This window comes from Aphidius gifuensis, linkage group LG2, assembly GCF_014905175.1.
Source record: "Aphidius gifuensis isolate YNYX2018 linkage group LG2, ASM1490517v1, whole genome shotgun sequence".
Classification (NCBI taxonomy): domain Eukaryota; kingdom Metazoa; phylum Arthropoda; class Insecta; order Hymenoptera; family Braconidae; genus Aphidius; species Aphidius gifuensis.
Window position 1 is genome coordinate 27,378,680 of NC_057789.1, and position 24,227 is coordinate 27,402,906.

At 23.8% G+C, this 24,227-nt stretch overlaps 1 protein-coding gene across 1 annotated transcript in view; it reads left to right on the forward strand.

Moving 5' to 3' along the window:
* The window catches only part of LOC122849995 (headcase protein), an 81,005-nt gene extending 62,474 nt beyond the window's left edge, over positions 1 to 18,531 (forward strand). Inside the window, exons 3-5 of the mRNA XM_044148947.1 lie at positions 7,933 to 8,121; positions 8,558 to 8,746; positions 8,939 to 18,531. Coding sequence (XP_044004882.1) covers positions 7,933 to 8,121; positions 8,558 to 8,746; positions 8,939 to 9,112 — 552 coding nt within the window. The 3' untranslated portion in view covers positions 9,113 to 18,531. The remainder of the gene's footprint in view (positions 1 to 7,932; positions 8,122 to 8,557; positions 8,747 to 8,938) is intronic.
* Positions 18,532 to 24,227: the final 5,696 nt, after the last annotated feature.

Genomic DNA, 24,227 nt, shown 5'->3' on the forward strand with positions numbered 1-24,227 from the left:
AATTTTTTCCATTACCGCCATTTTGAATATTTTTTAAAAACTAAAATTAGATACAGATAAAAGTAATAATAATTATTATTATAGCAGTCATAATTATAAGTGCTTTAATTATCTGCCAGTGAATATACTTGAAGAAAGTATAATTAAAAAAAATCTCTTTAATTATCATTAATACTGTTATGTTTATTATTATATTTATTATTTTTTATTATTTTTTTTTTAACTGGATCCCCTTCTTACGGATATTCAATTTAAATTTTTATTCAACGATCCATTCTAATCTTTTCGCATGAAAAAGTTTTTTCGTATTTCCCTTCTTGATATTTCAAATTATCCCTTTTTTTTCCAACTTTTTCTTTTGCTTCATCTTCATGTGCCTCAGTATATATTTTGACAATTTTCCATTGTCGAAACATGAACAAAGATAAGCCCTCAACTCTCGTTATACAAATTACTATCTTGAATTTTATCAATTGATTCAATCTAATTAAGAAAATACCAAGATATCTTAAAAAATTTTTTTTTATTATTTAAAATAACTTTAAAATTAATTTGATATATATTCTCGTCACGAAATCAACCCTGTGATTTTTATTATATATATACTTTTTCTATTTATTTTCTTTGTTCTTTGGTTCAACTTCCCTCTTTCGCTCCCCTGATTCTTCATCTCCAAGAAAAAGAAAAAAGAAAAAAATCAGACGCATTCCCCCAGGTCCACTCATACCCTCCATCAAAAACATTCCAATTTAATTCCTTCAGTTGTGATGCTACACAGAAGACAGATAATCCCTTGGAATAAAGAATCGACCCAAGATCTTGTCTTTTGTCATAGCCATGTTTATTGTCAACGTCAAAAATTTGCCAAGATAATTTCATTTCTTAATATATTTTTAATTAAAATTATCATTTTACAATATATCATATTACCCTTCACAAACAAATAATTATTTTTAACACAACAATTATAATTTTAAAGCATTATCAAATAAACAAATTATACTAAACAATTATTATTTCTATATCTTAATGTTATATGTTAAAATTCCAAAATATCATATGGCGATTAATCACGTGTATTTGAAAAATAAGTATATACAATTTTCATCACATTGTAATATTAAATCATAATAGGGTAAAAAAAAAAATAAATAACAAGGGATAAAATTGTGTGTGTTAGTTACATAAGCAACGTCATTCCTACCGTAAAAAAAGACACGCCCCAGTTTGATGTGTAATCTTGATGAATCGATCATTCAAGGAAATTGCCAACTACATATTTTCATCCCTACACACATCAAGTTAACCCAAATCTCAAATCTCAAATTGACGCGTGACCTCGTCAACTGATTTTTACTTTTATTCATTTTTTTTTTTTCCTCCTTTGTTATCCTCCGGCTATCTCTAATACTCTACCGAAAATTTCAATTCAAAAAATGATTTTAAATGTTTTTTTTTTTTTCTTAAAAAGAAAATTTATTGGCACAGTGATATTATCAAATAAAAAAATGAAAATTATGATTTATTTTTTTATGTCGGTTATGTTTAAGTGTCGTTCACGTGGTATCACGTGCAGACAAAGAAAACACAGCCGGAAAAACGCGACTGTTAAAATCTCGTAGCGACTATGCGTCACGATATAAATCGTATAACTCATGTATGTTGTATGTGTGTGTATGTGTATTATTGTGTGGCTTACTTTTCCTTTATAACGAAAGGTATAGTGAAAAGCTCTCTTCAACCCTCAGTTAGAAAAACCATCCTCAACATTTTGTGGGGTCGTATATCCCTGCTTGAGAAAAAAGTATTTTTTTTCGTTTTCTTTTCACTCACTATAAAAGATACCCCTGAAATATTTTTCTTTTTTGGATGAGCTTACCCCCTCAATACACACATTTCGCGGTAGTTTCGAGACCTTTTGCACTCGGCAGGCATCTCCGGTCGGCCAGGCGTCAGCCTATCGTGCTTTATTCCCTTCCTAACCTCTTTGACGACGCGTGCTTGATTTACAACATAGTCTGAACACTCTCACATTTATTTTATATATGCCAAGTAGAAATAGATATATACATTGCCCGCAGGCAAAGTGACTTCTTCTACTTTTTTTTTTTTTTTCTCATATATTCTTTGTGAAACAGCTTTTCCTTTTCTGTCAAAATGAAGTTAAAGTAAAAATGTGAGAGACATTTTTTTGAAATATGTAGAGGAGGAGTCCAAAGAGAGGATCTGGCGGCGACGTTATTTCCGGATGACGGGTAGATAATAAATGTTTGTAAATATGAAGATAAAATTTGAAAAAAAAAAATATAAATAGTCATTTTTATTATGCTTTTTTTAAAATCTTTTATCAAATAGATATTTTTTATTAAAATAAAATTAACTAGATAAAAAAATTTTACTCAATCGTTATTATGATTAATTTAATATCCATCATATCAAAGAGAAAAAAAAAATTAAAAGTTCATATATGAAATTATTGATCCCCTTTGCATAACTTTTCTTATTCTTGGTATCATCACAGACCAGTGAACCACAAACCCCGTGACTCTTCTGATATTAAAATTTTCGAGGTAAATAAAACGAAGAAATATAAAAAAAAAATGTATAAAAGAAAGAAAATAAAAATATATCATTCAACAAATATACATATTTAAAAGTTTGTTTTTTTTGTTTTATATTATACAAAAGTAATAATATAATTCTTTGTTTTTCATATTTTCGAGCTTGAAAGCTTGCTTTTTTTTTTTTTTAATTTTGAATTAACAATACAAAGAAGAACAAATAAAAATTTTCAATTGAAAGAACAAGAGTTTTATATATCCACGAATGTGCATGTTATCTGCGCAAATAGTCGAGGGCTTTCACAAATGATGCAGTACATATAACAAATATATACATGTGCACGTGCATACACATATAAGCCACGTGTACTTATCAACAATAGGTGTATCGTATTATCGATTTAGTGATATCTCCCCTTCGGCTGCCAGCAGAATAGTCCATGCGTAATTCCGCTAGCGAAATACATACGTAAACCTATGTTTACTTTTTTTTTTTTATTTTTTGTAAAACTTTAAAAAATATACCTCTCACTGTATCGACATTTTCAACCAAAACTGATTTCTACCAGCTTTATTTTTTTTTTTTTGCCCCCTTGCGATTTTGTCTCTCGTTTTGTTGTATTATATGAAAAAGCTTCAACAATACTTCATTGTGATAGTTCAATCGACTGACTATTGATAATACTTTCTATTTACTTTTTTTTTTTTTTTTTCACATTCATTTTACAATTTTTTTTTTACGTAACAATGCAAAGCTTGATTTGACTTTAATTTTTTACCATCCCAGAGGAGCTTTTTTTTTTTGTTGTTAAAAAAATAAAAAATAGTCAAATTTTTTATTTTCAAAAATATTTTACATTTTTTTTTTCAATTTAAAAATAAATAAATAATTAAAATATACTTTTGTTAATACTAAATTTAGCTATTTTATTTTATCCAAAAAGTAATAAAGAAAATAAAAATCAAATCAACTTTAAATTTCATTCTGATAACTTATTTGACAATAGTTTTATTTGAGTAATGAATTAAAACAAATTTAAATTTATTGCACATGAAAATAACAAAAAAAAAAAAAATCAACAAATAAAAAGCCAGAATCTCGTTAAGTTGTAATTAATGTAACCTTAATCGTCTGACAAAATAAAATATAAAACATTGTCGTATTTTATTACGTACAAAACAGTATATATAAAATTATTATCATTGTCAGACATTTTAGCTTATCAGATAGAAGGTAGAGTGATTAAAGTGACACGAAACTCATTCTTACCCTCTTTTCATGTTGTACATATATCTCCCTCTTTCAAAATGTAGGTGGTAAATGCACACAGCCATAAACACATATACAGTATATATATAGTTGAAATAATTCGAGTTCTCGTGGTTGTTGCAAATGCGCGTTGGTTCTACTACTACCACTGAATAATTAATATCCCTCACTCGAGAGAGGGTCTGTGGTTTGCCTCAAAGCATCGCACATGCACTTTAATATATATATAGACAAAAGTTATGGATCCACTAACATTCACAAGTGGCTGGAAAATTGCATTCAACGCTATCTCAAAAGCCACATTACAATTTTACCCTATAATATTAAAAAATATTCAAGAAAAGAAAATTGTTTTGTATACTTTTGACTTGTGTTACAACAACTTTTTCTTTTTTTTTTTTTATAATTATATTTTATAAAGCTTGGTTTTTTTATTATAGAATTAACTTTTTTTTTTTTCATTCAAAATATAATAGTCACTATTTAATGAGCTTTTATATAAAAAAAAAAAAAAAACATTTTTCTTGTCTACAAAAATATAAAGAAAATATATTTATGCAAAAAAAAAAAATGCAACCAAAGTCAGCAAAAATATTATTCTGCCAAATTTTAAATATATATATTTTTTAATTTTTTATATTATTATTTTCTTTTGTATATATGGCATTATTATTTTATATTTTTTTCTAACCAATTATATGTAATCGTCTTGAATGTAAGCTCCTTAAAAAAAAAAAAGAACTGGATTACGTTAAAATCTCTGAGGCCAAGTAGGGTTCTTTATTCTGTCTTTTTATTTTTTTTTCATTTCTATATTTTTTTATTATTATTATCTTATCTTTTATTATTATATTATGTTTTTTTTTCTGTTGCCTATATACGCAATAATAACAATTTTTATATATCTATCCAAGCAGGGATAAAATGACATTCGCATAAGATTCGTCTCACGCCCATATTATTATTCGATGGTTGTACCTCAGTGACTTTGCCTTTGTACAAATTTTACTGCTTTTATATCATGCTCCTCATTATTTGTGTGATCGTAAAATTCTTCAAATAACTTTATTGTGCGTCTACGAGAAAAAAAAATAAATAAAAACGAAAAAAAATAGAGAAAATGCGTTCGTGCTCATTACTCGATGAGTAATTTATTATTATTTTATATTATTATTTATTATTGCTATAGTTAATAATGTAGGTAGGGCCTACGCATAGATCAATGATTTTTCTAACGCTTTTTTTATGACCCCTCTATATGCTCACATTATGACTCATTTATTCTTCGACCAATAATTTATTATTTCTTTGTGTTTTCTCAATTCAGTTATTTGCCACACGTTTTTGTTTTTTCGTTTTTTTTTTTCTTCATCTTATCGTCTTTCTCGAGGGGTACTCTTGAAATACACTGTAACGAAAAATCCCATCGATTATTTTTCTTCGCGAAGTAATTTTTCCCATTCCTTTTTTCTTTTTTTTGTATGTCTCGTCCAAGTAGGCATGATAGTTGCGGATGAAAAAAAAATAAAAGCCTTTGTCTGGATTGTCAGCCCTCATGGGAATAGGACTGGGTCACTGGCGTGCTTTTCTTGCTTCTTATATATAAATTTTATCCCTTGCCAAAAACGGGAGTGTCTTGATTTTGGACAAAGAAAATGTGACAAAAAAAAAAGTAAAACTGTTTTTTCTTCTTATATTCACATTGCTATTACTTTGTCTCACTAAAGTTTAAGCGAAACGATGTCCTGTAGGGGTTAGAAACAGCGCCATTCTTATCTCTATCCACTTGCCATCATTGTCCATAAATCTAAAACTATATGCGTTTAACTAAATTCAACAAAATTGCTCTTGTGAAATTCTTAGCAAACATCAGCACGATAGTCGTCGACATTATTATTATTTTTTACTCTTTTTTTTTTTTTTTTTTTTTCTTTTATCATGATCAGTTATCTATCACCCTCCCCATTTGACAAACACTTTGCAATTGCGATAAAACAATCTCAAGACTGTTCGAGAGAATTGGGCATTTTTTTTTTATATAGTATTTTGACTGATATATTTATTATAGCATTTTTACGTAAATTTTTTTTGTTCTTTTTTTTTTTTTATATTTTCAAATATATATATAAAACATTACGCACGTTTTTTTAGTGGTTTAGGACAGGAGGTGGAAGGTTATGGTTGACTGCCAGTTGGGTGAATCGTAAATGTGGCAATATGAGCACTTTGAAACGTGACATCTGTTGGAGAAGGGGGTGGTATTAAGATTGTATCTTATATACATTTTAGTTTAATAGCTTTTTATACATATATATTCTGCTTAGATACTCAAAATAATAAAAAAGAGAAAAGACACCTTCTATATACACCCAGTAAATTTAAATATATCAGCTTGTTAAAGATTTTATTTTTTAACTACTTTTAGAACAAACAAAAAGGTATATATTAAAAAAATCATTTGAAAAAAAATATAGCTCATTTAAAAAAGGGAAAAAATTATCAAGTTTATGCTGACATTATGCAGAGTTTGTGTATGTACCGATCGTTTTAAGAAGCATTCACATAACAACTTTTATTGTCCTGGGACCAATGACCAGTCACCAGTGGTGTTAAAGCTCTAAATAAGAGCTTCCTCAGAAACATTCACAATAATCCCATGGGTATTTCACCCTACACTTTCTCCATGTTTTTTTTTTATTTTATATTTTATTTTTTTATTATTTTGCACGTAAACCAAGAGGTGCCACAGATCGTTTTCTCGTAAAACCATGCCAAGCATGTTTTCGTCAAAGAAAATAAGGGTATGTTAGTGAAAAAAAAAAAAAAAGTGAGATAAAACGATTGGGAATAGTGTACATATGGTTTTTTTTTTTTTTGGTGGTCATGGTCCAAGACGAATTGGTAAAATGACCTTCCTATAAATTTGAAGTCCTGTAAAAAGACCCCTCCTGCCTTTTTATTTTTTTATTTCTTTTTTTTAACCCAAATGGTCAGTGAGAATTATCGAAACCTTTTAGCAATTCTTTTATTTCAAAATAAATAAATAAAAAGAAAATTTTAGTTTTTTTTTTTTTTGCATTTTATTCTTTTGTAAGTGGAAAAACTAGTTCAGTGATCGAGGTCTGACCATAAACTTACCCTATCTACTGTTTGGGTTAATCGAAAAACGTGAAAACCACAATTTTTACTTAATGGTCTGACTAAAAAAGTCTTTATCTACTTGAAAATTTTATTCCGAAAGACAGTTTACAAGAAAAGCAAAAAAAAAATTACTTATTTTCATTCAGTTGATTTTTTGTTGAACATTATATCTTGAAATTAGTTGTATCGTAATGTTATCGGATCGTTAACGATGCCACTGAAAGCCTGAAGGGTGTGTTAACGAGTAACCAACCCACTTCATCCTCTAAATCAACCACAATTTTTTTTTTTTTTGCTTTTTGTCTTTGACAAACTCTATATTCACATTCATTTCTTCTATCTCAATTTTTTTATTTTTTAAATTAATTTTCACTTTTATTTCTTTTCATTGACAGGGGTATATTATTTAAAGTTTCAGGGCTGTTTTAGATGTTGGCACATAAACTGGTCTTACGATCATACCCGTATTTAATTTACGATGGTAGTAAATGTCCAACTTTTCAAAGCGTAAAGAAAGTGAAGGGCGTCGTACTAAATTTTGCCCTCAATGCAATACTCCTTTTGCGCGATATTTAAATTACTATATATAGTTGTTATAATGGTGATTCAAAATTTACCACGATACTTTTAACTATACGTAAAATGTATATAAAGTTTAATAGTAGGTGTGAGAATATTTGGATGAGAGAAGAATCAACGTGAATTTAACGATTCAGCTGGACTAATAAAATGAAACCTTTGTTGACAACCCCAAAATTTTGTTATTACCCAAGGGAATTTTATACGAGCAACTTTAAAATATTTAAATTATCGTTCTGTTACTATTAACATATATATACAATTTTTCTTGACTGTCTTTAACAATGATTATTTTATTTTTTTGCTCATCTTGTATATAAACAAATTGAAACATTATTTTTTGATTATATTAATTTGTTTTTTTTTTAATTATTGTTACAGATGGAAGATGAAGGAAATCATGGCAATGATGACACTAGATGTTTTATACTGTCAACTTTGGCAGCTTTACAATGGTCAAGAGTATCTTGCGTACTTTGCCGAGCGGCTATGCTAGTCTTCGACAGGTATCCACTTGTCGATGGTACCTTTTTTTTATCACCTCGTCAACATTCACTTTCTTGTGCTGAGGTATGTTCATTTTTATTTATTTAAAATACATTTCATTGTCAATAATACTACATTCATTTTTCATTTAAAAAAAAATATCCTTAAATAGCAAATTTAATTTACCACGTAATAAATTATTTTTTTTCTTCCAAGAAAAATTGAAAATATATAATCACTTTAAGCATTCACCATCGTCTCGTTACCTTCCAAAAATAGGGTGTCAATTTTTTCTCAATTTGTCTTGGACATAAAAAAAAAACATCCCTACTTAAAAAGTAATTTAAATTAAAATTTTTTTTTTCAATAATAATTATTCTAAAAAAAACCCTTAGCTTTTAACTAATTAAATCGAAATTTTTCATTTATAAAAATGAAAATACTCGGTATAATTAATAGTATAAATATAAATAATTATAAATATTAAAAATAATTGAATAAATTTATATTTTTTAATCAGGTCAAGGTTGAAGGTCGCACACAATATTTGTCAGCAGTTTGCATGGGTTGTCTTGAAGGTAGTGGTACAAATGCATCAGTACGTTGTCGTGTATGCACACAACCATGGGATGGTTCAAGTCTTGTTCTTGGAACAATGTATAGCTATGACATATTTGCTGCAATGCCGTGTTGCACTGAGCGTCTAATGGTTAGTATAAATAAATTTAAAAATAAACTAAATCCCAAAAAAAAAAATAAAAAAAGATAATAATTGTAAATATCCTTTTGTTATTCTTGGAGATTTTTTTAGGATAATTTTATTTTTTATTTATTATCAATTTTTTTTGTTGTATTATTTACAATTTTTTTATGTTTTTTTTTGAATTTTTATTTGTTACAGTGCAACAGCTGTCAAAAACCACTGATATATCCACATCAACGATTAAATTTTTACTCAGACTACAGTCGTGTATTTGCCTGTCCACATTGTCGTGTTGTTGATGCACATTTTGTTAAACCATTGTCATCATGCTTCACTCGTGATCATTTTCAGCTGTATAGTCAGTGGCCGTAACAATTACAGAAAATAGACAATTCTTTGTATTCAAGTACAATGGAAGAGGATGCTGAGAAATGTTTTATTAAATTAGCTGAAATTTTTGCAACTGAAATATTGTCAAACGATGATGACAAGTAATTGTGTTAATATAGCCGTACTAAAATCGATAACACATCGATTAATTAAATAATTTAATTGTCTTTAAGATAATTTTCATTAAATGTGTTTTTGAAAAACACCATTTATTCAAATCATTATCTTTAAATTTAATATAATTTTTTTAGCTCATTTGTTTAACTTTATTTTTCTTTTAATTTACTTTTTTTTTTTTTTATTTTTCTTTCGTTTATATACACGTGTACGTATGTGTTTAATCAATTGATATAAATTATTATTTTTTTTCTTACATTTAAAATTCAATAGTAGACGTCTGAATTATTATTTTGTGTAAAAATATTGTCCCATCGTTTTGCACAACAACGTGACTGTCTGAAAAAAAAAATACGACAAGTTATCTTGTGCACAATGATGGGACTATAAACAATTGAAAGTTGTACTGAAGTAATGAACCATTCAAACATTGATAAGACAGACAGAAATATTATGAAAAAAATGTATAGACATTGACATTGATTGGCACATGCATACACAAACCAAAAAATAATATAAAAATTAATTCAATGCTGCTGTGAGCAACTTGATATCTAAAGTAAAAAAAAATAATAAAAAAGAAAAATAAAGTAAAAGAATAATTTAAAAAAAATAATAGGCAACATAAAGCACACCATTTTACATGTATTAGTCGAATTATTATTATTATTATTATTATTTTTTAATATTAATTAATTTTTATTATATTATTATTAATATTGATAATATCTAAATAGCATATGATAAGATTAAAAAAATTAAAATTATGAAGAAATTTTTTTTTTAAATACATGAATTTAAAAATTGACATGTAAGAGATATAAAAATTAAAAAAAAAAAAAAATTACACACTCACATACACATTTTTGTTAGGGGGAAAAATACTATTGTTTGTTACTTAGATAATCAATAATCGTTGTTTTCTTTTTTAACATTTTATTAGTTTATAATAATGAGGAGGAAAAAAATTAATAAGATTTCGTCTAGGACAACTATGTTGTTTTGTTTTTAAAATTAAAAAAAAAGAACAAAATTGTCTTGGTTTTTATTTATTATTTTTTTTAAATTTTCAATCGAAATCTTTGGAAATAATATAAAGGAAAATTTATAAGTATACTGGGAATCGTTGATAACTTATAAAGAAAAAAAAAAGTACGAAAGACTTTACAAAATGTTTTTGATGAGGTGAAAAAAAAAATAACAAATTGCCTAGTGCTCTAAACATTTTGTTTTTTTTTTTTTTATTTATTTATTTATTTATTATTTTGATTTTAGTTTTATTTTATCATTTTTTTTTTTAAATATTGCAGACAGTTTTCGAGGGTTGTAGAAGGCAAATTGTTGTCAATTGTGCGAAAAAAAAATTAAGTTAAACGACCAGACAGGCAAAAAAAAAAAGAAAAAAATATAATTAAAAAAAAAAATTGCCAAAGGAATGAAAAGTACTCGAATTTTCTCAGAGAACAAATTACCACTCTCTTGTTTGCTTTTGTTTTTTTTTTAAATTGAATTTTTAATTTTTCTTGGCGATGCTGGTCGTTGCTGCATGCCCAAAATGGCGACCGTCCCCGAGTGTTAAAAAAAAAAAAATATCCTTATATAATTATGTGTTTTCCACCTAAACTCAAACGTAGAATTAATTGACCGTGTGTACCTCAACACGTTTACATATAATCATCAGCACAGCATATAAATTTTAAATAATCGTTTAATAAAAATTTTTAAAAAAATAAAAAAAATCGAAAATATATATATATGAAAGAAAAACAATTACTATAAAGAAAAAAACAAAGCATAGAGGAACATTTTAATTCATCAAATCGACAAGACAAATCATTTTTTAAATCTAATCACGACTATACATTTCTCACAGTGCCAAAATACCTCATGAAAACATTTTTTTATTTTCCAAATTGTTAATTATTTCATTTTTTTTTTTCTCCTCTATTTTTTTCTTTTAATTTTTATCAATTTTTTAAAGCTCTTCTCCCCCTATTTAATTTATTAAACCGCTTCACATGCGGCATAGCTGTCGCGACAATAAAAAATGAAAAAAAAAATTGTCCTTTTTGATAATTAAAATTAAATGATGTTTGGTTTAAAAAAAAAAATAATAATAAAACGTGGAAGATATTTCGGTAGCGGACATTGTTACGAGAACATTGTGCGTACTCCCTACCCGTTTTCAATTTTATTATTATAAAATTTAGTCAGATTTGCCGAAACGTCAAAACGTACAGCAATTAAATTTTAAAAAAATGATAGAAAAAAAAAAAAAAAATTAAGGAAAAAAAAGTTAAATTACGGTGCAACCGTTTCTTTTTTCCCCTCTTTGTTCAGATTATTTCATTCTTAATAAATAAATATTAGTTAAACATACCTACGTGATTTTCACGTTATTAAAATAAATAAATCCTTTGACTTCGTCGTTTCTATATTCCTAGATAATAAATTAAAAAATGTTTTAGTGTTATTTATATCTATATTAGTAATCAAGAGCCATTTCATAAATAATGTTTAGAATTAAGATAAACACTCAGTACGCAACCGTTCTATTAGATATTAGTAAGTCGTTTTTCTATTTTTATTTTTTGTTGTTTTTTATTTGTCCTTTAAATTATAAAAAAAAAAAAAACATCGTAAATATATAAGCTTTAAATAAATTATATTAACAAAATAATAATAAATAATAAAAAAAACATAAAAAAAAAAAAAAAAAAAAAAATACACAATCCACCTTTCATTCTAAACGTATCAGTTTCGTCGTGCTTTTTTATGCAACGTGTTTAGATTCGAAATATTTTAAATCACGTTTGCAAAACCGACGAAATGGGCGAGAGGAAAAAGTCTGTTGAAACAAGAACATAGTAGCGGGAAAAACAAATTAATAAAAAAATAAATTTTAAAAAAAATTGTAGTATTTTTCGTTGTTTTTTTTTTTTTTTTTGGTTTTCATTAGTTTTTTTTTATTTATATAAAAAATACCCGATATATCTACTAACGTTTTTAGTGAATATTATGAGTACGAGTTCGTTGGCGTGAGTATCTATAAATTTTGAGCAACAAAAGCATTTAAATATCTCTAAATAAAATATATAAAAACAAGTAAATCAAATGAAGAAACAAAAAAAAAAAAATAAAAGACTTAACAAACTGCATTTTAATGAAAAAAAAATAATAGTAATTAACGCGCCACGATTCTTTTTCTAATAATATTAAAAAAGTAATAATTAATAAATTAATTAAAACACAATTTAATCAACATTAATATATAATAGTTGAATAGAATAAATAAATAAATATTATAATAATATATAGTCTTTTTTTTACATAAGCAATGAAAATTATGGTAAATTAGTCTAGCCCGAGGTCTAGCCATTAAGTTTTACCAATAAAATCGTAATAATAGGTTTCTTTTTTTTTTTCTATTCCGATGATCCCAGGAATTTTGTACCTTTGATACGTAAGTTAATAATAAATCCCATATGAAAAAATTGACGCAAAAGATAAACGATGGTTCACAAGAAAAATTGTAAAAAAAAAAGTTCGATACGATTTTTTTTTTATCAAATAAACATTGAGAAAATAATATTAATAATTTTTAAAAGTCACAATGTTATTTATCTTTATTAAAATAAATTAATTTATAAAAAATTTGTTTAATTCTTTTTGTATATATAACACTGCTATTAGTTTGAATTAATATATTTATTTTTTTCCTGTGAATCATCTCTGCAATAAGCGAATCGAGTGAAAAAATAATTAAAAAATATGAAAAATTATAAAAGTGAATTAATGACGGAGCAGTAAAATAATTGTATTGATGTTTTTTAAAGAGAGAAATTTATGGGTATAATATTCACTGGCCGGTAAGCCCCAAAACCCTGATTGCTATTTTGTACCAAATGTCGTCCGTCGTCTTGCCCTGACCCATAAATATATATCGTGCTGGGATAAAAAAAAAAAAAAAAATATATATTAAACAATAAAATAATAACAATTTTTTTTTAAATGAAAAAATCATAGTTCATATTGTCGAGCACAGCAGAAAAGTCGAGACGGTGTCGATCTGATTTGTGAGAATAAATAAAATTAAATTTAACAAAATGGTTATGAGTAGTTGATATATTGAATAGAGTTTAAAAAATTATCATTATGAAAGTTTTTGAGTCTTACCAAAAAAAAATAAATAAAATAATAAAAAAGTATAAAAATTTTGGACAGAGTTTTAAACAGGTGTCTGGCAACACGTCAAAGTTATCGTTCCCAATTTTTTTTTTTTAAAACGTTCATTCGTAAAATTTTATAAGAAATAAAAAACACAAATGAGCAGTTTATTAATCTACAGTACAATCTCAGGTAAAAATAAATAAAAAAATAAAAAAATGATAATTGAAAATGATTAAGGTATTATAAATAGGTAAAGTAAAATGATTAAAAGATGGAATCGAATGTACGATATAGATTTTAAAAATGGCTGTACCGGCAATAGCATGTCACAATAAATTATAATATACATATTGATAAATTTATTGCATAAATCAGTGCACATAAAATATTCATATATGAAAAGCAAAAAAATTATTTATATATATAAAGAAAATAATATGAAAAAACTTGAATTATTCCAAATGAAATGATTTTTTTTTTAAAGAAAAATTTATAGCATATACGTTTGTAAATGGATAAATTATTCATTTATATATATCCGATTAAGTCGTACGGATTTGACATTATGTTATCAGGAAAATAGTGATTGAAATTAATAAAATATATTTAATACATATTTATAACTCTTGATGAATTATTTAATATAAAAAAAATAATAACGATTTCGGGATTAGACAATTAGCTGTGGCTGACAACTATCATAACAATTTGAGTCTAGGGATATTTATGCTTGATAATATTTATGTAACTGAAAATAACAGATAGAGGAAATGGAATTTTTATTTTTTATTAATTTAATGTTAGAAAAATTTTTTAGATATTAATAATTTATACATCAACAGTGTGCACAAATAAAATCAATAATATAAAAAAAAATAAATTATTGTTTTGTTTTTTTTTTTTTAATTATGGTGCACAATATTTTGAAATTATTGTTACACTTTTTTATACATAAATAAATTTTATAACATGTGTGCTATAGAAAAAAAAGTTTTTTAATTTTAAAAATTCATATTTAATAAAAGCTCAGTTACTATTTCCTCATCTAAACATAAAAAGAAAATAAAACAATTAATTTTATAACTGATTGATTATATACAATTTTTAAAATAAAATATATTTATTCGTTTATGTTTGGGCATTTTTTTGACGTTGAAATAATCGCGTCTTCCACCCATTCAATATAAAAAAAAATAAAAAAAATACTAAATATATCGAATTGCCAAGGGAAAATAAATTGCCACAAAAAAAATCAGATAAGTGTTGAGTAAATATTTGTATCAATAGATAAATTTCTTAGCAATTTTTAAAAAATATAAAAAACACTTTGGCAAAGGTACAAATGTACATAAGAATCATATTGTTATTATTATGTATATCGTGACCTATTTATCCACAGTCAAAATAATAAAAATAATCATAAAAACGATAATGTAGGCGTTTGCCTCGAAAAACTAACAACAAAATTACAGTAAAAAAATTACACTTGATTTATCATCAATGTTTAAGAAAATTCTCTGACCTTCGCCGGGTGTCTTTCAATAAAATAGATGAAAATTTATGACAATGAAAACATTTTTTTACAAAAAAGAAAAAAATAATAATAATACTGACAAGGGTCAATAATGATGAGATCGATTAACAATTGCTACTCCGATGAAGGTCAGGTTTTTCTAAATAAAAAAAAGTAATAATAATAAAGAATTTGTTGCTTTACAATAATCATCATTTTTCATGAATATATAATTCAATAATCATTAGTAGTAAAATTAAAAACTAAAAAATATATTTATTCATATTTAGATAATGCTCAGGTATTATTATTTAGTTGTTTTTATTTACATTTTAAAATAGCAAAATCAATCTCAATGATGTTTTTTTTTTTAAATTATTAATCACATAATGTAGTTGAGAAAAAGATATGTCTTTTTAATAAAATAAAAATTTGTACATTAAAAATATTTGCAAATGATAAATGGGAGATTTTATATTGAAAAAAAAAAAAAAAGTTTTTTAAAATTGGTTAAAGTTTATATGAAATGAAGAAAGAAAAAAATTATTTAAATATAAAACAAAGAATATTGAAATAGAATAAAATCGTGTATAAGCCAAAAAAACCTCGCATTCACAAATTTAATGAAAAAAAAAAAAAGAAGAAATTTATTAGTTTAAAATAAAAATCCATTTTCATAGCTGATTTAAAAATTTTAGCGATTGAATGATGTGTAAATGTGCTTTTATCCCTTCTCATTGTAACACATAGTTAATTCATAATAATCATTTAAATAATAATAATAATTATTGTCATTAAAAATTTGATTAGTGATAATTATTGGGTAGATAGTAGTATAAACATCAAAAGGCAGACGTAATAATTTTTAGGACGGCAATCAGACGGGGTGTTTTTTTTTTTTTTTCTTTATTTTATTTAATCAATCCGAGTATTCGATGAAAAACTAACTTCACTCGATTCAACGGAATAATTGCACGACAATGCAAATTAAAATTAAATCAAAGTAAATCATAAATTATTCGGACTAAGGGTAGAATTTATTTCTAGCATTTTTGTGTTTTTAATTTTGTTTAATTTTTAATTTATATTTAAGTAAAAAATTAATTTAAACGAATCTAAATTGGAAAATTTTAATACATTTAATTCGTAGAATATAATTCGGTACATTTTAATTCGGCTGTGTTTAAGAATTGAGAATAACAACTAAATTGAGAATAAAAATTTTGTATTAAGAAATTGTTCATTTGATTAAGATTTCGAAAAGAAAAAAAAAAACAAATTGGTAGGATAATAATTTTTGTACCCTATTTTTTTAACAATTGGCATTTGTATTGTGGAAAAAAAAAAAAAGAAAAATTAATGTTTTGAAAATAAGAATTGTGAGATTATCAAAATTAGAGTGTCATTAATTTAAGAGAGAAAAATAAATCGCAGATTTAAAAGTCATTTGAAAATAAAAATTTAAAAAATGTATTACTCGATATTAAGTAATTTGAAATTAATAAAAAAAAAAAAAAAACAATGTCGTCAAAGTTTACCGTACTAAACACACCTCGAATATTTAATCATTTAATAATCTTAGAAATTTTCTGAAATATTACTTTAAACTTTCAAGTGGAATGAAAAATTGCGAAGATAAAAAAATAAAAAATTAATAAAAATGACGGAACGGCAGGCATGGAAACGCGATCCAAACTAATTTTGCAATGAATTTAAAATTTTAAAAAATGAAAAAACAAATTGAAAAAAATAATAATAAAATTTGCAAATCGTGCTGGTAGCGCGGACCAAAGGGAATGAGACAAATGCAAATAATGGGAGAAGTCGCTCCATCGGGATTGCAAATCGTTCATGATATAGTCATTAAGTCTTAAGACACTAGTGTTGAAATTTTACTGGGTGTTTAACAAATATGTTATGGTTCTTTGTCACCAAAAAAAAACAAAAAAAAAAACGACATGAGCCATTAACTCAAATGGATCGTTAATTTTTTATTATTTAGCTTCTTTGCAATAAAATAATACAAGAAGCATCATTAACCAATGATAAAAAAATTATATATAATAATGAAAAAATAAAAACTCCATCAAAGACACCCAGTGACTTTATGCGCCAAGTTAAATTTCAATAATTGGCTACGTGGTATTCAAAAGCGATACGTTAAAATTTAAGTAAAAAAAAAAACAATAATAGTTTTTTAAAAACATTATAAAATAATAATAATTTTTGATTGGATTTTTGATACGAATTTTTTCTAGGATCACATATTTAAAATCGTTGTTTAATAAATTTATGTTTTATAATTAATTGCGGATATAAAAATTGAAAATTATAATCGAAAATATTGAGACGTGATTGTGAATATTTTAATGATATTGATTTAAGAAAAAATAAAATTATTTTCTCATTATTTTTATTTAAATAATTAAATATTTTTTTATAAATTTGTGATAATTATACACGTCTCATGTTTTTCTTTTTATTTTTCTTTTTCAGCTCAGTGTCGAGACAAAAATTCATATAAAAAATAAAATGCGAAAATTTAATTTTGCAGACAGTTCGATAAATAACTGGCCTCAAAATAGGCAATTGATGAATAGACTGCAATCGCAATTAAAAAAAAAAAACAAATTAAAATTTAAAATTCAATTAATATACTAAAAAATTAATTGGTATAATGATCAATAAAATTTTTGTTTAGTAGTCATATAGTGGTAGGAGCTAAAATTTATCAAAATTTCATTAACTATTAAATAATTCGTCAAAAAATTAAATAAAATAATTATTAATAATAATTGGTAGTAATTGAATAAAAAAAAAAATTTTTAATTATAAAATCATTTGTCACATTAATTGTGAGTCATAACTATTTGTGTAACAATTGCAATTTGCCGTGTTTAGCTTAATATATAATTAGTTGCATTTATAATTAATTAATTAAATTATTTATTAATTAATTAATTATTTAGAAAATTTAAAATTACCGTCACATCCCGCTAGTTTAGTAAAACGAGCCACGAGAGTTTTCGAAATTTATTCACAATGAAAAATTGATTTAATTGAAAATAAAAAAATAATGATTCTTGAATTTTATGAGAGATTCTTTGTTATAATTACATGTACAATGTTAATTGAATAATAATAATTATAATTGAACATTAATGATGAATTTCGAAAACGAAAATACAAGTGGCTCGTTCTAGCTTGTGTGTATGTTCGTGTGCATGTGCGTAAATCTGTGTATTTTCTAATTTATAAAAAAAAAAAAAAAAAGAAATAATTCCCCATCAATTAAATAATCATCAATACCTTTCTATGAATTTTTTTTTATTTTTATTTTGCTGTTTTTTTCTCACAATGATAATACTTGAAATTTAAAACAAAAAACAAATGTAAGCACAATATTTATGACCTGTCACGAGATTAGTTGAAATTAAATTTTAGATATATTTTTTTTTCAATAAAATCAATGATTGATTTTATTTTTAATTGAGTCACTCAATTTATATCTCAGGTTTGATTTTTGTATTTTATTTTTTATTCATGGAAATGTCATTTTAATTGGCAGTCGTCTCGAGTGTTATTTCTCCGGAACAATAAACTATTAAATTACTATTAAGTTTTTTTCTATTTTTATTTTATAAATTTATGATTGAAAGGAAAATTTTAATCTCGTGACTGGTCAACTGCTAGACATTTTTTTTCTATATAGAGACCTGGCTGCAGGCTGCCCGGTTCGCATCAAATATTTTTTTTTTTTTTTTTTTTTTTTTTTGGCTATAGGGAAGCTCAAGATCTCATGGGTAAAACGGTGGAACATAATAAAATGTTGAAAAAAGAATAAAACTCGAGTTCTTGCCGATAATATCCAATCTAATATCGTCGCGTCTGGAACTGAAATCTGGAGAGCAAAAAGCAATTACGTGAAGTGTAAAAGAAAAAAAAAAAAAACGATGATATGTTCCCAAGAACAAAAAAAATATATATGAAGCAAAAAATAATAAAGAAAATGAAAATAAAATATCGAGTATAAAGAAAGGATGAAAATAAAAGAGAAATTAAAAAAAAAAAAAGAAAAAAAAAATTAGAGCAGTGATGCAGCTGTGTCCCTACGATACCTCTCCCATAAAAGTACAAATTTTTCTAATGAAAAAAAATTTAAACAAAAAAGAATATATCGAAAGATAAATAATTATTTAGAATAGTAAATAAATAAATAAAAAAAACAAGTAAGCCCAAATAAAGAGTAAAAAAAATCAGTTGAATAAAATAGACAAGAAAAAAAATTATGAAAACTGTCAAAAAAAAAAAAAAAACGATAAAAAATAAAACTAAAAAAAAAAAAAGGAAAGAAAAATTAATAAACAAAAAATACTTATTATTATTGAAAGATGAAAAATGGAAAAATTATAAAAAAAAAATACAGAATAAGTTTTAACGATGTTTTCTCTGGTGTAGAAATTATTAAAATAATTATATTAAATTATAAATTATAATATATTTAAGGTACATGAATTTAATATCTAATATTTAAAAATATTTGTGAACAAAAAGTAAAAATTGCACGTTACATGAAAGAAGATGATAAAAAATATAATAAAAAAATTTACAAATTAACACAAACAAAATAAATAAATAAAATAAATGAATCTTAAATAATAAATAAATAAATATAAAGATCACAATTATTAAAAGAAAAAAATATTCATATTAATCAATTATAACTTATAAATTCCATATGATAATCATGGTCAAAATATTTATAATTATTACAATTATAAAAATTAAATATAGACAGGTGTTGTGAGATGCATCTGCTCTCCAACCACAGCAGGTGCCAAAATGCAAAAAAAAAAAACAAAAATAAATACTGTTTTGGGTATTTTTTTTTAATTGCAAATCAATAAAATTTCATACAATTTAATGGGTAAAATAAAAATTGATTTGATAGTCTCAGATAAAACCAGATTACGTGGGAATTTAATTTTAATTTTCTTTTTTCAACGCATGCAAATAACATTTACGATTCACAACATCACAAATTCATAAATCCAACATTTTTCAAAGACATTTTTATAAATATTTTATACTGAAAGCCATTTTCCGTAAATATAAAAAAAAACTGCCTGTAATAAGGTTTATTAAAAAGAAAAAAAAAAAAAATGTTATAATTTTTTTTTTTCGATTTAAATAAACTATATAAAAATGCTCAGGTTAAAAATGACTGCTTGCAATTAAATGCAAAATGAAACTGAAGAAACATAATTTACTGTGACTCTAAGAAAAATTTAAAATACAATGGATAATAAATTTTTTTTTTATGACTGATATTTAAAAATAGTAAATCATATAAACATTGATTTTTTGATAAACAAATAATTTTGATATGAAACAATAAAATATACAAAAAAAAAGAATAAAATGAATTGATAAAATTTTACTTAATAATTGGCATTGAATAGAGATTTTTTATGTGTAGGATTATTTTATAATAAAATTTTTTATATAAAAAAATTATTGACACGATATGTTGGCACATCCGATGCTCCATATTCGAATGTTCAAGAGTTGCTTTGAATATTCGAGTATCCGAGTTGAGAATCGAGCCTCGGACGAGCTGACTTGACGTGAAAAAAATCGAAAAAAAAAAAAATTAACATATAATAAGATTATAAAATGAGTCAGTTTTTATAAAAAAAATTTAAACGGTAATTTATTTTTGATAAAAAAAATTATCCCAATTTAATTACTCAATTAAATTTATTAATAAAAAAAAAATTAAAAAAAAATTAAAATGTCATTCTTCCAAAAATTATTTGTAAATTTATACAAGTAATTTTTTCAATAAAAGTTTTTGGGGAATGACTCAAATGCCAATTATCAAGTGAATTTTTTATCAATAAAAAAGTCATAATAAATATTTTAAAACTTCATAATAAAAAAGAAAATATTTTTAAATTCAAACAAGGTACAACGAAGACAATAAAGTCTAATGAAAAAAGTTAAACAAATGTTTAAATAAATGAAATTATAAATCGGTAAATTTAGTACCGATTAACTTGTAAATTTTTTGTCCAAGAGCTTCGTCTTCCCTTGATGGAAATAATTGATTTTATTTTTTATCAATGAAGTTGCAAAATATTTTTGAATACATCAATGTTTATTGTCATCCATCCAATCATTTAATTAAAAATAGCAATAAAACCAACATCAACAGTCTGATGAAATTCATAATAATATTTAGATAATTTAAATAAAATTAAACATGAGTCTCAGTCGCACATCTATAAAAAAAATTTATAATCAGCTGCCAAAATAAACATGTTAATATAATAACTATCAATGTTGTTAAATCCTTTTTTTTTTTTTTATTTCTACAACGAATTTAAATATTGACCTAAAAAAACGCTCAAGCGATTTCATAAGACAAAAAAGATAAAAAATAACAGAAAAAAATACATGTTTAAAAAAAAAAAAAATGAAACGTAAATTAAAATATTAAATTAATATAGTATAAATAATTTGTGAAACAACAGTTATTATGTAAAATGTATGCGTGTTAAAAATCATCTGTAATATTAAATATCATTATTACCATTGCAAAAGATGAAAACAAAAATAGAAAATATTGTCATTATTATAATTATTACTATTATTATCATTATTATTATCATTATTATTATTATCATTATTATTATTACAATCGTTAGAGTATAAAAGTTGATATTTAATGAATTGGTATTGTAATTGTAATATTTGTTTGGTTGGATTTTAAAAAGAAGAGTCTAATATTTAAATGAAAAAAAAAAATAAAATAATAATAGTAAATGAAAAATAAAAACTCGGGTTTATTAGATACCTACTACGCTGTACCTTTCGCCAGGCAGGATTTAATTTTTAAAATTTTATAAATTTTTCGTACAACAAATATGAAAAAAATTAATAACAAAAAAAAATACCATTTAGGTTTATAGGAAAAAAAAAAAATATATAAAAATAAATTAAAAAAGGAATAATGAAAATTACTGTAATTTTATTTCTTTTTTTTTGTTTTATTTAAATACGTTTATTGTTTAATAATAAATAAATGAAATATATAAATACCATATATGAGAGAAAAAAATTTTAGGAAATAAATAAAAAATAAAAAAAAAGATACATTGCAGATTGTTAAAAAGTAGATAAAATGCTGGGCGTTTGATTCTTCTGTCGATAGAAAAAATAAAAATTTATTGTATGCTCACTAATGAAAATCACTGAATTATTTTGGTGTTAAAAGTTAAATATTAAATTACCAGATTAAAGCACTGTAATAAATAAAAATAAATTAAATCCTGCTGGGCTATAACTGAGAGGGAATGAGGATGTAACGTTTAAACATGCATTTATATAAAATGATTGTTGCACGATCAATTTATTAACGCATTGAAAAAAAAAAAAATAAGTTTGGAAATTTAAAGAAATGGAAAATGTATATGAAAAAGATAAAAAATAATTTAACGTCTCATAAAATAATTATTTATCATTTATATTATTAATTATTATTTTTTCTTTTTTATGTAAATTTGTCATTAGGAAAAATAATAATTACTATATATTTACGTTCATGTTAAATAAATTTATTTGACCGATATATAAATCCCACCGACATTGAAAAAATTCCAAAAAATATAAACAACGATTAAAAAAAAATATAAAATTGTACATTTATAAATTAAACATTAAGTTCAATGATAATAATAATTTTTTTTTTTAATTTTCAAATCGTTAGTATATTATAAAATTTATTTATTAATTTTAATTTATTTCAAAATGAATGATAACGACAATGTTAATGTTGTACATGCATTTTTTTAAACTGCACCGAATAATTTAAAAATTATACCACAAAAGAAAAAAAAAACAAAATAATCATCGACAAAATTGAAATATGAAAAAAAAAAAATGTAGAGCTTTATACTGCTTTTATATGTTTTGAATGAATGAATTTACGCAATTTTTTAATGTGTAATTTATACTAGCAAATATAAAAATACAAAAAAATGAAAAAAAAAAAATGAAAAAAAAATTGTAAGCATATTATATTATAGTTATAGATATATTATATTTAAATCGTATACCATATAATGTGACGGTAATATTACAAATATTATATTATTATTAATTATTATTATCATTGATTATTACTTATTAACATGAGTAATAAAAATATGAACATGACGATGATTTTAAGGAAAGTATACATATTAATAAACATTTTTTAATGCCACTATTATTAATAATAATGGCCAAATAAAATAATAAATTTAATTATATTTGTTTTTTATTTATTTACTCATCATCCCTTTACTGTAATTTATAATTTTTTTTAAATGAATCAAAGAGTCTTTATAAATATACAAAAAATTTAATTCATCATAAATTTATGAAAAATATTTCTTCTATTTTTTTAAATTATTAATAAATTATTTTTATTTTTCATGATAATTATAGCAAGTAGCTGTTAATTTGAGGAAAGATTTTATTCAATGAAATTTTTTTGAATTCGCAGATAGAAAAAAAATGCAAATACTTGTTTATCTTTTTCCATAGCAAGTAATAATAAAAAAAATAAAATAAGACGAGAAATAAACGGAAATAAAAATATAAAAAAACCAACCCCAATAATGTATATCCATAAGGGATCACTTTGGCAACGATCAAATTTCACATTTTTGCGTGATCCCACGCCTATCTTGTGTACACATACATATATTTTATTATTTAATTTATTATTATTATTTATTTTTCACGTAACAATTTTTTTAGAGACTTGAGAGTATTATTGCATTGAATATAGTAACTTTTTTTTGCCTCGTCTCCCTTTAAAATTGTCCTTGATGTCAAAATTTTTTACTGGGTTTTTTTTTATTTTTATATTTTTTGATATTCCCTTGAGACTGGATTTATTTTCACATAAGGTCATCTTATACATCATGCTTTGTATATACATATAAGTATAAATAAAAATCGTAAAATGATTTATCCAGTAATAACAATAATTTACAATGTCAATAATAAAAAATTTGAAATGGAATAAAAAAAAATAAGAAAATTCTATGACTATAACTTCTCGAGTATACGAAATGGAATTTAATAAATAAATATGATTACATAAAAAATAAAAAATAAAAAAATATTTCTTTAAAGGAAAAAAAAATGTTTCTTTTGATCTGTCGAGAAGTATTTTTTTTTTTTTTAAACGAAAATAAAGATCAAATAAAAATTAAAGTTTTTCTTTCAGTTGATTTTTCTGTC